This window comes from Nyctibius grandis, chromosome 14, assembly GCF_013368605.1.
Source record: "Nyctibius grandis isolate bNycGra1 chromosome 14, bNycGra1.pri, whole genome shotgun sequence".
Classification (NCBI taxonomy): domain Eukaryota; kingdom Metazoa; phylum Chordata; class Aves; order Nyctibiiformes; family Nyctibiidae; genus Nyctibius; species Nyctibius grandis.
Window position 1 is genome coordinate 1,859,683 of NC_090671.1, and position 13,192 is coordinate 1,872,874.

At 44.8% G+C, this 13,192-nt stretch overlaps 1 protein-coding gene across 4 annotated transcripts in view; it reads right to left on the minus strand.

Annotated features, from left to right (window-relative positions):
- Nucleotides 1–13,192, minus strand: part of MTMR3 (myotubularin related protein 3) — an 87,235-nt gene that overhangs the window by 8,360 nt on the left and 65,683 nt on the right. For 2 of the 4 annotated variants that reach the window (XM_068412988.1, XM_068412987.1), the window contains exons 14-20: nucleotides 12,154–12,349; nucleotides 10,407–10,592; nucleotides 8,818–8,988; nucleotides 6,107–6,252; nucleotides 4,010–5,426; nucleotides 1,485–1,595; nucleotides 892–980 (exon numbers count right to left, since the gene is read on the minus strand). In XM_068412988.1, the coding sequence (XP_068269089.1) occupies nucleotides 892–980; nucleotides 1,485–1,595; nucleotides 4,010–5,426; nucleotides 6,107–6,252; nucleotides 8,818–8,988; nucleotides 10,407–10,592; nucleotides 12,154–12,349 (2,316 nt within the window). The remainder of the gene's footprint in view (nucleotides 1–891; nucleotides 981–1,484; nucleotides 1,596–4,009; nucleotides 5,427–6,106; nucleotides 6,253–8,817; nucleotides 8,989–10,406; nucleotides 10,593–12,153; nucleotides 12,350–13,192) is intronic. The other 2 variants (XM_068412990.1, XM_068412989.1) reach the window with 1 other exon arrangement.

Consider the following 13,192-nt stretch of genomic DNA (forward strand, 5'->3'; position numbering starts at 1 on the left):
ATACAAATTTGTACAAACACAGTGGACATGAAAAAAAAAATCAAAGCCATTCAGCTTCTATTTGTTCTTCCCTGGCTTTGTTTATCTTTGCAAGACAACCAAATGGAGCAAAATACAAAATGGACACAAACCAAGAAAGATGTTTGTAATTCTCTACAACTTCAAAGAGAAATGAAGCACCAATTTGTTTAAAAGATGGTTCTTGTAATCGTTTTCTCATGTCCAGAAATCAGGAATAGGGATTTGAAATATGACTTAGAAATCTGAGATTCTCTGTCTTTAACTAGAGTATGATCTAATGAAAAGGCCTCTGTCACCTGTTCTGCATTAAGCCCCTGCTGCCTGCGCTATCTGTTGTAGCCTCTGCTGGCAATATGCTTGGCAAAGAATAATCCAGAAGACTTTTATTTCACATCGGTGTCCTTTTCAGATTCTCTTACAAGAGCAATTTAATGAAAAGGTAAGAACGGTTAGAGAAGGAAAGGAGCAGCCAGTCACAGGAGGAAGATGGTATTCATATAGTTGCAGTACTGAATTACTGAATGCAAAGATGCCAAACCAGTATTTTTTATTATTTATACCCTTTTAAAAAGCTAAACAGCCAGCTGCCTCCAAATCCAGTTTGAGGAAAAAATGTGGGGTCTGTTTAGGCTGGTGAGGAGCAGGTACCAAATCTGGCTTTTTAAATATATGCATGAACTGGAACTGAGCAGGAGAAACTGTTGTGTTCTTCCGAAGCGCTCTGCTCCTTCAGGTGTGTGCACAGCCCTACCCTGAAACTCTCAGTCTGACGTCCATCCCTGAGAAGGGAACTGCATGTCAAAAGAAAACCCTTTCCTGCTTTCACAGGAGAGGGAACAATTCAAGCCGTGCCCATTTATCATGTGTTACCTGCAGTGGTGCTTCCTGCTGGCCAGCCAGAACGTGCTGTCGCAGCCGTAGCAGTGTGCAGCGAGGTGGTCTGGAAGCCATCGCGTCACCTGGGAGAAATGAGAGACACATTTATCAAGGAGAGGACGAGTAATTAGAAACAAAGCCACCTCATTTGTGCTCGCCAATTCAAAGCAAAGCACCACGAGGGAAGTGCTGGTTCAGAGCACAAATTCAGTGTTTGCAACAACTGAAGACAGACAGAAACCTTCCCCTCGAGAACGGATACACTAAATTCCCCTCAGACAAACAGAAATTAAGTCATAAAGTCCAATTCCCTGTTTTTTTTTCTGTGCTTTAGAAGTATCCAGGCCAAGAATATTCACCAAGCGTGTGTCCGCCCTAACCATCCCTTCCACACCTTCTCAGAGTTCACAGAGAGAGCAGAGGGCTCATAGGCACAGGTACTGATATTCAAAGTACGAGAGACAAGTGAAACGCAAGGGAGAGAGTTCACAAGAAGTGGCACACGACCAGAGGCTGTAGGATCATCTGAATCAGGAATATCCCATCCTAGCAGAATAATGAGCGATTTACAGGGATTTAGTCTGTACCTCTGTGTCCTGTTTATCCACCTGTTCCCAGCTGGCTTCAGAGAAAATCTCTGTGCTGCAGCGAGACAAGCAGTTCTGATCCAGATTGCTTTCCGAGTCAGGGATAGAAGTCTGTTGGCAAACAAACACAGCTGAACAGAACCTTCCCAGAGTCCTACTACCACACAAATAAAAACTGGACAGTCGTGGGGAGGAGTGGAGGGTTCCTCCTGCTGAGGAAGACGAGGCTATGTCTGCACTAGAAGGGCAATGTCGTACCCAGTCACCCACCTACAGCACGTGTGTGGCAGCAAAGGCAGGAGCACCTTTGGGAACGGGACTATAAATGCCACACATTGAAGCTGTTTGTGCAGCTGTGACTTGCCAAAAAAAAAAAAAAAAAAAGAAAACCAACCCCAACAGGTCAATTTTTGACCCTCTGGTGACAGGACGATGTCAGGTAGAATGGCTTTAAAAATCTGTTTTCTGCTGCGTTAGCACAAAGTTCTGCAACACTTTGGGTGATCAACCAAAAAGGCTCCTCTCTGTGGCTCCAATTTCACGGCCGTGTTTCCTTTCCAAGGTTGTTTCACTTTCAAAACTAATACTAGTGATACATATATACTGTTGTCGGCAAAACTTCTGGAAAATACAAGCCAAATCACACGTGGGAAACTCAGAATTTGAGCTTTATATATCCCATATATAGGTTTTTGGGGAATAAATCTTCCTTAATATAGTCTAGCCAGGCAGAGTTGTATTTTAACGGACTTAAAACTCAGCCAGCCCTTAAAATACATTAAAAATTGTAAAAAACCTTAAGCTAATGTCTTTGTGTGCCTGAGGAACAGGCACCTCTGGAGCTCCAGAAGAAAACCTGTTACTCCCAAGCTGAGGCACGAATGGAAGGCAGAGATCAGATTCTTAAAAATGGTGAATTTTCTAGAGGACAGTGCGCTCTCACACCCAGCCCCATGCAGTTTGTGAAGGCCCTTAAAAATGGGAGTATAATAAATTAAGCCTATTAAGTCAAATAATTAAGAAATAACTTTCTCCAAGGAATCCAAGCTTTTGCCAGTGACAGAAGCCACAGCCAACTGAGATGACACTGAGCTGAAACGGACGCCCAGAGGAGCTCTTAGTGCTGAAGAGCCAAGAAGGCTCTGAGTATTTTTCACAACAAATGTACCTGGGACTATCCAGCACCTCTGCTGCTTCTAAACAATATTAAATTAAACAAAAAAAAAAGTTGGAAACCTCCTGTAAATTTTTTTTTCCCAATTTTGCAGGCATGTAAAATACATTATAATACGCACGCAGGAAATCTGTGATGGGTGTTAAGTCAGCCTCAGGAATTCCAGACCAACGCTCTGCCCAGCGTTCAAACCCACAGGAAGACACAAACGCAGTTTCAGAGACTCTACATCTCACCTTCCCCTTCATGCCCCTCTCAGCCCCGTGCCTGCCTGCCTCCCCACGCAGCTCTCCCCTCCTCAGAGATCACACTGGGCCTTTGACAAACCAAGTTTTGCAGTGATCTGCCCTGTGCTCGAAGGCCTCTGCAGAGCAGGACCCCTGCTTGTCCTCTGAATCAGTGCTACAGTATAAGGCCAGTGACTGTATTTCTTTTGACTTTTTATTATTATTTATTAGTCAAAAGAGGAGGAGAAATTAGGTAAAAAACAGGTAGGGGAGAAGCAACTTAAAAAAATCCACCCAAGACATACAGAGACATCTAGAAAACTTGCCAGCTATCGAGATCCTGAACTTGGGATTACACTATATTATTTAATTTCTGATTTTAAAATTTCTTTTCAAACCACAGCTCCATAGATCATAGATCAGAAATTAGCATGCTGTATTTGAATCACCCCTCAAACTTGAGTCTCTACTTTTACTACTTTACATCCAGGTAAAAGTACAAACAGTTTAAAAGCTCCCTTAAAATTCTTCATTTGTTGAGAAAAAAAACCCTCATTGACATAAGGCTGTCACAAAAGCTCTTAATTTATTGCAGTTAATGAGCCTTGAGCAGACCAGCCATCTGAAAAGGGGAGGGCTTGAACTTCATGGTTCTGAGCTAACGGAGCAGCAACTGCTGTGTCTTTCTTACCCTGAGCGTGCAAAACACCAGGAGGTCAGTCCTACGCTCCTGTCCCAACAAATGACACGTTCACACCCTTCGAAAAATATCTTTGCCCGTATATGAAAACAACAGTAAAACAAATGTTTTTTGGAATAAGGCCAATGCGAGTGTCTAAGTACGCCCAGGTACACGCTGTGGAACACCCATCTTGAAATAAACCTTTGCTACGCTCACGGTCAAGCTGAAACACAGTGAAAATATTAGTCACCATTAATTGCGGTTTGCTGCGTACTCAGTCATTTGCTCTCTTCAGAATGGCCTTGGGAGTTTTATAAAAGCCTGTATGGCCAAAAAAATCACTACCTGACCGATGAACCAAGCGCTGACAATACGCTGAGATCCAGAACGTGACTAACTAGCCCACTGTTACCAGCAGTGGCCCAATTACCATTTCACTTACCACTTCGTCTCCATAATCACCATTGAGACGTAAGGAGCTATTCAGGAACTGGCTCTCCAACCGGCTCTTCAATTCTTGCACTTGCTTCTTCAAGGTCTCCACTTCTTGCTGATGGCCAGTTTCTATCTGGCGCAGGCGCTGCTGGATAACGTCAGTGTAGACGGGCATCCCGTCGTCGTCCAGGTGACTTCTGGCAGGTTGGTCGGGGCTGCTGGCTGCCTGCTGCTTACCGAGATGACTAAACATCCATTTTTGGTGCAAGTTCCTCAAGTGAAACTGTGCAGAACTACAGCTAGCTGCGGAGACCTGACGGCTCAGAGAGGCTTTGATCCGACCGTCCTCTCCATTCACACAGTGTCCGTTTGTCGCGTGGTATTTCTGGGTGATACTAAACCCCGCGGGCTTCTCCGTCGTCTTGTTCTCCGGCTCCAGCTCTCCGTTACACACAATTTCATCTTTACATTCAGCTAAAGGCAAGGCACAAGGGGAAGGCATCGGGATGTGTGTGGTGCTGCTACCAGAAGTCCTATGTACTTTTGTTCCCAGTTTTTGAAGTTCTAGCATGCTCTCCCCCTCCGGCCTATTCTCAATAGTTCGAGAAAGTTCATCAGCGTTGTTGTCGATCAGGTGAGGTCTATGGCAAGGACCCTTAGGAATGAGCTCGTGCTTTGCTTCACTCTCTGTTAAGGTTTCCGTAGAACTTTCAATGTTGGATGTTCTTCCCTCGTGCGGGATTGTCAGAGGTAACAGGAGGCTGGCCTGCGCTGTACTGTACAGGCTCTCTGCTTCTCCTTCAAGTTTGCCAACACCTTCTTCCTCCACATTCTTTTGAGCGTCTCTATTTACAAAGCCCTCCAAAGGAACAGCCTGGAGTCCTCTCACCTGAGGTAACTTCTGGACAGCGTTACTGAGATCAGTATGCTCATCCTGTTGTCCTTTAAGCTCAGAAGCACCTTGTGAAACTGGATGTGGATTGGATGCTGGATTGTTCATTACGAGACCTTTATCCGCCTCAGCCTTTTCACAGAGGTCACGGACGTACCCATGTGGATTTTCAGTTCTCTTCTTATCCAGGGCAATCTCGTCCCCTTTACCTACTGCCTCTGGGTTACCCCTTAAGTGCTCCTCCAGACCAACATCATCTTTAGTGGCCTCTTGCAAAATGTTCTCCATCTGTCCCTCTGCCACACCAGCTGCAACAGAGAGCTCTGCTCCAACTGGAGCCCTGCCTTGTTTACTCAGGCTGTCTCCGTCGAACGGATCGTCCCCAGGGTTACCGAGGCTGCTCAGCTCCAGAGACCGACGGTGCTCTTGCCACTTCTCATTGAGGCTGGGGTCGCTACTACGTCGATTGGTTGTAGGCACGCTGCTATCACAGGCTGTTGTCAGATTGTCAAAGGATCTTGTCTTTGGTAACCTATAAAGGTACAAATAATCAGAATCCAAAGTCAGGGGACTTTTGTTTGGTTTTTTTTTTTTAAACATTTAGCTACCATGGTTTAAAACCTCCCCCCACAATTAGGACAGTAACAATCTGCTAACTAATGGACTTCTGTGAAGTGTTATCTAGGAGCACATTTTGACCATCTGTAGTGCAGAGCTGCTTCAGTACTTTCTTTGTTTGCCATCAGGAAAATATGTTCCATCAGACTTCAAACGTTCCCAGAATAATCCCTTTCCCACAAAGCACAAATGCTTACAGTCTGGTCACACCTCCTAATTACCATGTGCTCAGAATCATTGTACAAAAAAAAAAAAGCAAAGAAATGGTTATGCAACACAGAAAAAGAACTCGAATTCAAGACAACCAAATGAAAGCTTGTATCCCACGAGGATACAAGGAACCCTACAAGGCTATGCAATACCCAGAGCTTAATTCCATTTGCTAATCTTCTCTGTTATGCTATCACCTCTGAAACACAACAGCTTTCAAAACTAAAACGACAGACTGCTTTTCGGCAGGTCAGTCAAACGTTCCCACAAAATAACCCTGTGACAAATACCCCCCTCCCACCCCAAGTATTCTCCTCTTTATATCCCACAATATTCTCTGTTGATCTTACTTTACAGGATGGGATTTCTGGGCTCTAGGCTCACCTGCCCAGAGGCTGATCTTCAGGGCTAGAGCCTGGAACAGGGTATGGGGCACAGGTGTCATCAGCAGGCGTAGAGGGGGAAGAGCAGGGCAGGTAAACAGCACTCCAGAGCATTAAATTACGCACATGGCACACTGGGTACAGCACCTGAGAGGGGAGAACACACAGGGGTCAGAAATGGTAAACTGCTCGCTCCCAGAACGCAGAGAAGTGTTCAAATCTGATTGCAGTAGTTTATTATTCAGGTTTGCAGCTGGGAGGCTTTGCTAGATCTCTGGATAACTCTGAAGGCCAGCTACGGCGTTTTTGATCAGCGACACTTGGATATATAATTAGCTTTTCTTTCGGAGACAGAGGCTGAGGCGTAACAATGCTGGCTTTCAGCCTCCCATGAATGAATTACTGCAATGTGCTCTGTGTGAATCTACACCTCAATAACGCTTCTGAGCAATTTAAACTGCTGAAGAATTCAGTGGCCCGTTGTCAGCGCAGAGATTTCCCTGTACTCTGTATTATACCATGCCACGTGAGAGCTGAGCTAACAACCTCCTTCCACAGGCTCCAGTTCATCAAAGCTAACCCTGTCTCTGATGGAAGCACTCATATGTTATAAATCAAGCACATGCAGAAATACTTTGCTGAAGAGGCAGCTTGCTCTTAAAAGGATTCTTTGACTGTGGAATACGCTTTCTGTTTCAGTTTAAAAACACTTTGCATCACTCTATCAATTCCACTGTTTTCCCAGGCAACTTTCTTGTGGAAAAGCAGGCAAGGGCAGAGGTTTCGCTGCCACTGAGCGGAGGGAGGGCTGTGGGGTGGCTTGGTTCGGTGGATGTTGCTCTTAAACGACTATGGTTTTATACCAGATGTGGCTACATCACAGAGGCACCTTTTAAACACTGAAGTAAAACCACACAAAGATGAAGACATGACAGGAAATCACCAAAACTCCCCCATGCAGACAAATGATCCTCATTAACTCAGTACACTACGGTGCAGTATTTACTGAGAACATCTACACTGCAGGACAGAGCACGGAAGGGCAGCCCAAGGAGAGAGCGGCCACCGTCCTTTAGGAGCACTTTCTAAGCTCCTCCTGGGCAAACTGCTGGTATTTTTGGGGCAAACTTAGATGCACCCACAGCTTCAAAAGTCCTCCCAAGCCGTATTTATCTGCAGTGTCTCATGCTTTCAGCTATCACAGCCACTCTTATCATGCCACTGTCAGGTTGCAGTCTGGAAGGGCTCTCTCTGATGTTGCCTGCGCAATGACAAATGGGATGCGCACAGCCTGAGCGCAGGCTGCACGTCCGGTGTCCAGGGGAGACAGACAGCCACAGAGGGCTGGTGTGAATATAAAATTCATCTTTGTATAACAAATGTAGGCATTAAACTCTTTCCTACTAAGCCAGGTTTTAATTTTACCCTAAGGAACAATTAAAAGCCACATCTATCATATGCAAAAACATTACATAGTCCTTACAGTTGGGGTTATGGTATCTGATACTTTTATAAACTAAAAGGGTTTAAATATTTATAGAAGTCTTTGCTGTCCTAATCACGATGACATTTGATGATTGACTTTCCACATGCCCACCACGCCGCATCCCTCAGTGCCTTACATGCCCTTTTATCAAACACACAAAAAGGCAACTGTGAGCCCCTTCCCAGGAGCTTCAGTGAGGTGTTACTAGGAAGAGCCAACCTGAAAATGTGAAACTATTAAGAGAAACAAAGACATATGAAATAATCTGAGTTACTTTTTCTGTTCAGATTTAAGATGAATATAGACACAGTGTCTACATTTGCATGCAATTTTATGACACTCTTCGGACACAGCTCAGTTCTTTAGAAAGGTCTACTTGTCAGACACTGAAATGTTTTCTGTTACAAAAAATAAAGCAAAATATTTAGTTACAGAAAACGCATTTCCAGCAGAGAGAAATTTCTGAGGTTGCATTTGACGTTCCTCAAGTGTCAGCATATTTAATGCAAGACTTAAAACGTCAGATTGAACAGAGTGTTCAAAGGTAAACATCGATGAGGAGAGCTGAGCACGCTGCTCTGGAAATGCCTCTCTCTGCACTGTAGGCATGATCACAGAATCACAGAATGTCAGGGATTGGAAGGGACCTCGAAAGATCATCTAGTCCAATCCCCTGCCGGAGCAGGATTACCTAGATCACGTCACACAGGAACGCGTCCAGGCGGGTTTTGAATGTCTCCAGAGAAGGAGACTCCACAACCTCTCTGGGCAGCCTGTTCCAGTGTTCAGTCACCCTTACAGTAAAGAAGTTTTTCCTCAAGTTTAAGTGGAACCTCCTGTGCTCCAGCTTGCACCCATTGCCCCTTGTCCTGTCAAGGGATGTCACTGAGAAGAGCCTGGCTCCATCCTCTTGACACTTGCCCTTTACATATTTATAAACATTAATGAGGTCACCCCTCAGTCTCCTCTTCTCTAAGCTAAAGAGACCCAGCTCCCTCAGCCTCTCCTCATAAGGGAGATGTTCCACCCCCTTAATCATCTTCGTGGCTCTGCGCTGGACTCTCTCCAGCAGTTCCCTGTCCTTCTTGAACTGATGATGACAGCTAAGCCATTACAATGTCCCACTGCTCCAAGCTTGGGTATTAAAGTACACACTTTTGAGAACGTTCTACCCGGGAGCCCCTGATGGGACTCTCCCCGCGTGGTGGGGAGCGCAGGATACATACAGATTCGGACTGGGAGGAGTAGAGCAGGTTTTTGAAGGCTTTGTTTGCTGCCCGCAGCAAAGACCAGACAGAACAGGTCCGTTCCTGAGTGTGTTTTTCTCCTCTCTCTTTCGCATTGTTGCACAGGAATGTACCAAAGAGGCAAGAGTAGGTGTGCTGCACCAATTTCACCTGCACAGACCAACACAAACAGTGTCACATGGCAGAAGGTATCAGCTTAACGTGAGAATCAACATTCAGGTGTAAGAAGCAACAAATCTTTCCTTCACAGAGCAACACACCCCCTTCCTAAAGACCGATATACAAATACACCTGGCATGTTTTGCATACCTCCTTGTAAATTAATTGCAAAAGAACTCAAGCATAGCAGAATCTTTTACAATCCTAACTAAAGGAAATTCAGGAAAAATATAAAATACAAAGACAAAATATTTGTTCATAAGCAAGTATAAAAGCCTTGCTGATTCAAACTCATAGCCCTGTAGGACAGGTAAAGAAGAGAATCATGATACCTGTTACAAAACATTAACACAGCCCAGAAAGGCAAAGAATGGTGGGGAAAAGTGTTAATTTCTGTACGCTGGTACAAATGCCCACAGCACACACATCCTGATCGTTATTCACTCCACTCTGTGCTCCCAGTCTGACACAACAGCTTAATATGAACTTGACTTTAAGCATATAAATGACTTCCATGGGATTATTCAGACATTTAAATGAAAACAAGTACTTCAATACTCTACTAAATTAAGGGATTTACTCTAAAAAGGCCAGATTACCAAGGTATGCTCACACAGCTCCTGTGGATTAGCAGTGTGCCGTGAAGCCAGTTACAACCTTATGTATCTCATTTCACAACTGAGCTAAGCTGGGACTGTGCATACACTCAGTTACACGGCTGAGCTGGCAAGTGGTAACTCAAGTCAACCACAATCACAGGAATGTGCTTTAAATCTCTTAGTGGATCAGACACTTAATAAAACCTTTTATTTTTCAGATTACTGGGTCTGCAGTCAGTGACTGCCACTTTCCCAGAGACTTGCTTTCTGGCCTTGAGATTTTGACTATCTTAGATAAATTTCAAATTGGAGAGCTGTCCACCTCAAAAGAAAACAAACACAGCTTGTACATCCCACACATTTTCAGCAGAAAAACTGAATGGAAAGGTAAGGGGGAGGTTGTTTTTAGAGGAGGAGCCTTCATCTCAAAATGAGATCAAAGTAGTGGGAAGTGTTATTGCCAGTAACTATGACTTTTCACGCTGTTTGGATGTATTATACCAGAGTTATTTCGGCACCTCTTAGGTGAGACTGTTAAATTCGTATCATTTACTTCTTTCTTTAAAGTTTAAAAGAAGTCCTCAAGCGCCCTGCTTCGGTTTTAAGAGTGAACAGACCTCAGGTCCCATGAAGTATACAAGTACTTTTGTCTACTGTATCTGGGCAGTTTTCCTGTTCCCTTTATCAGGCTGCAGAGTATCACAGACAGATGGGAAAATCAGAAACCCCTCGGGGCTCTATAGCATGTTAGTCCTGGGTACTGGTTTAGAAGCAGTCTATAAAACAGCAATCTCTCAAGCCACAACTCACAAGGAATGCTTCGTTAAACTCGAAAGAGCAAGGGAACTGCCTCTGGAGCTGATGGACGCAGTCCAGCCACTGTAAAAACACTGGGCAGCGCTCATTTAGGTCATCCGAATTCTCACCATGGCCACAGCGATCTGCAAACTTGTGGCCAAAATCCAGCCACTCCGTCTCCACTAGCACCTGGAAACCCTGCAGAAAGGAAAGTACAGATGAAAAGTTCCTCTTTTACTTCGGTTCAGTTTTTTAAGACAGTCTGAGGCTCACGGGAATCACCTTATTACTGTGTCCTCCCTCACGCCCATTTCCCTTCAGCACTGGCCTCATTACTTATCTTTACTGCTTTACCTAATGCCTCTGTGTTCTGAAATGCTGCACAATGAAATTAGGACAGACATGAATTCCCCAGCCTACGTGAACAGGAAAGGGAATAAGGCAGGTGAAGTCCTCAGTGACTGGCACTGAAGCTCCTGATACGAGACCTGTCTTGGCCAGGCAGGGGTGAGCAGGAAATTCACCTCGATCAAAACCCTCTGGTTCAGGGTAACCAACATCTGGACAGGAGAGGAAATTTCAAAGCTCTCCCTTGAAAATGATGGGCAGATGTGTCTGGCATAAAAGAATTCATCCATGGAAGGACATCCATGCTCAGAGAGTGCTTGCCTGTGTACACCAAATGTAGCACAGTCACAAGGTCGATTAAAGGTCGAGTTGCATGATTTCTTATGCAAATAGAAAGAACATTTCAAAACAGTTCCTGAATGCCACACCTCATCTTACAGGACTGAAAACCCATCACAGGTTAGGAAGGTTTTGATTCTTAGTGGAAAGAAAAATTGTAGAGCACGCTTATTAAGTCAAGGGCTGTAATTAGAGCAAAAATAACAGCTGAAAAGCTTGAAACGTGACAATGCTGGACTCACTTTCCTAAACATTTCTGATCCTTGTAGAGCCAACTACGGTTTATGGTTTCCTCCAACGCAGCAGTGACACGAAGGAAGGCAAAGGGTGTGTACAGAACTCTGCACTTTGAACAGGACTCTGAGGAGGGACCAGGAGGAGGTTCTGTGCCAAGGACAGAGCAGTATGTTTTGACCTGATGGATGCCACCTTCTAGAACCCACGTGCAAAAGGATCTGAGAAGTTTCCACAATTTCACCCAACAGGCATTGCTACAGTTTGAACCACTGGTCCTCATGTGTGTGCACAGTGTGCAGAAATCTGCTGCTGTTCTAGACAAGAGAGGCATCTTGCATGTGGGCTGGCAGATGGAATCCAGCCATCACATATCACACAATGCTGGAAAGTGATGGGAGGAAAAAAATGCAGGCTGAAAAACCAAGAGAAATATAACGAAGTGACAGAGGACAATGAAAACGTGAAACTGGAAAAACACACACTTGGGAAATGTAGAAAAGAGAAAGGCTTTGTATCAACAGCTGGCTGAGAAACTGCAACGGTGTAATGGAAACTGCAGTACGTAGGACTTTGTACTACATATTCCTAAGCTAAATATGGGGAAGCACAAACCATGACTGTGCAGTTATAGCAAAGGGGAAATATAATCTGCTCTTGATTTACAGACTATATTTACACCGATGTGTAACTGTATCTGCAGACTACTGTTGGTAAACTCCTGCGAGCTTTAGTGCCTTTTCTAGTGGAAAAAACTGAAATCATTCATAGCCAGACCTCCTCAGAAAACATCCCAACCTCAGTAACCACCTCATGCACTAACAGATGGTTTACAAACCTCTGTGGTCCTGTAATACGGGTCTAGCAGCAGTTTAGCCAGCGCCACTATCTGGGGGGTTCGGTCCCAGCCGTCTGAGCAGTGCACCAAGACTGGTCGCTGGTCTCGGTCCACGGCGTGAACTACGAGTAGTGCAGATTTCAGGAGCACGGATAAGTGCTGCAGCCATTTGGTACTTTCCAGAGCTGATAACCAACTAGAGGAAAACAAGGAAAGACAGTTTTTGCTCTTTTAAAACGCTTTCAGGTTTGGATCTTTGAATTTATCCCATCAAAGCTCCTATTTTACTAAGCTGTGAATGTCATTCTGGAATATTTTTCATTTACGTCTCGTTAACACTTTCCCAGATTTGTAAGAAACAAAGCCACACAGTCCACCCGAGGAACAGCCAGGCTCTGGTAGGCGCTTTGCTGCGTAAGATTTGCAAGAAGCTGAAATAACATTTTCCCAGACAAGAGCACAACACGTCACCAGCAGAGGACAATGTAAGCGCTACTGCGTGATCGTTACTTTCAGCAGCCTCTGCCGTCTCCCTTCCTCCGAGCAGAGGATTCACATTACCCAGCAGTCCCAGTATCACTGGCGTATCCTGGGGCTCTGCCACACACCCCTGACAACTCTGTGCCTTAATGAAAGGGTGGAACCTGAGGTGCCTTTGAAATCTCCCATATCTCAACTATTCCCAGGCTTTACAAGGTGTGCTGCAGGTGTCTTAATCTCTACCCTATGAAGATCTAGGTATCCAGTTCAGCAAGCATGGCCATTCTGGATCTACTTTGAAACCATGGAAGACCCTTAGCAGCAAATTCGAAGCAGGGACGTGGTAGGGGAAACAGGACTGGGGCAACTACAGTGTCCCAGTGAAGACCTGACCTCAGAAGTTCCTGAGATGATGGGCCATTAGAGGGTAGCTATCCCACAGCATTGGAGGGCTATGAAATATGTCTCCTGAAATGACACTATAAATGCGTGAAGTACATGGAAGACCACTAGAATTTTCTGAAGGAGAGCCGAGCTGTAAAGATTAAAGAACCAGGAA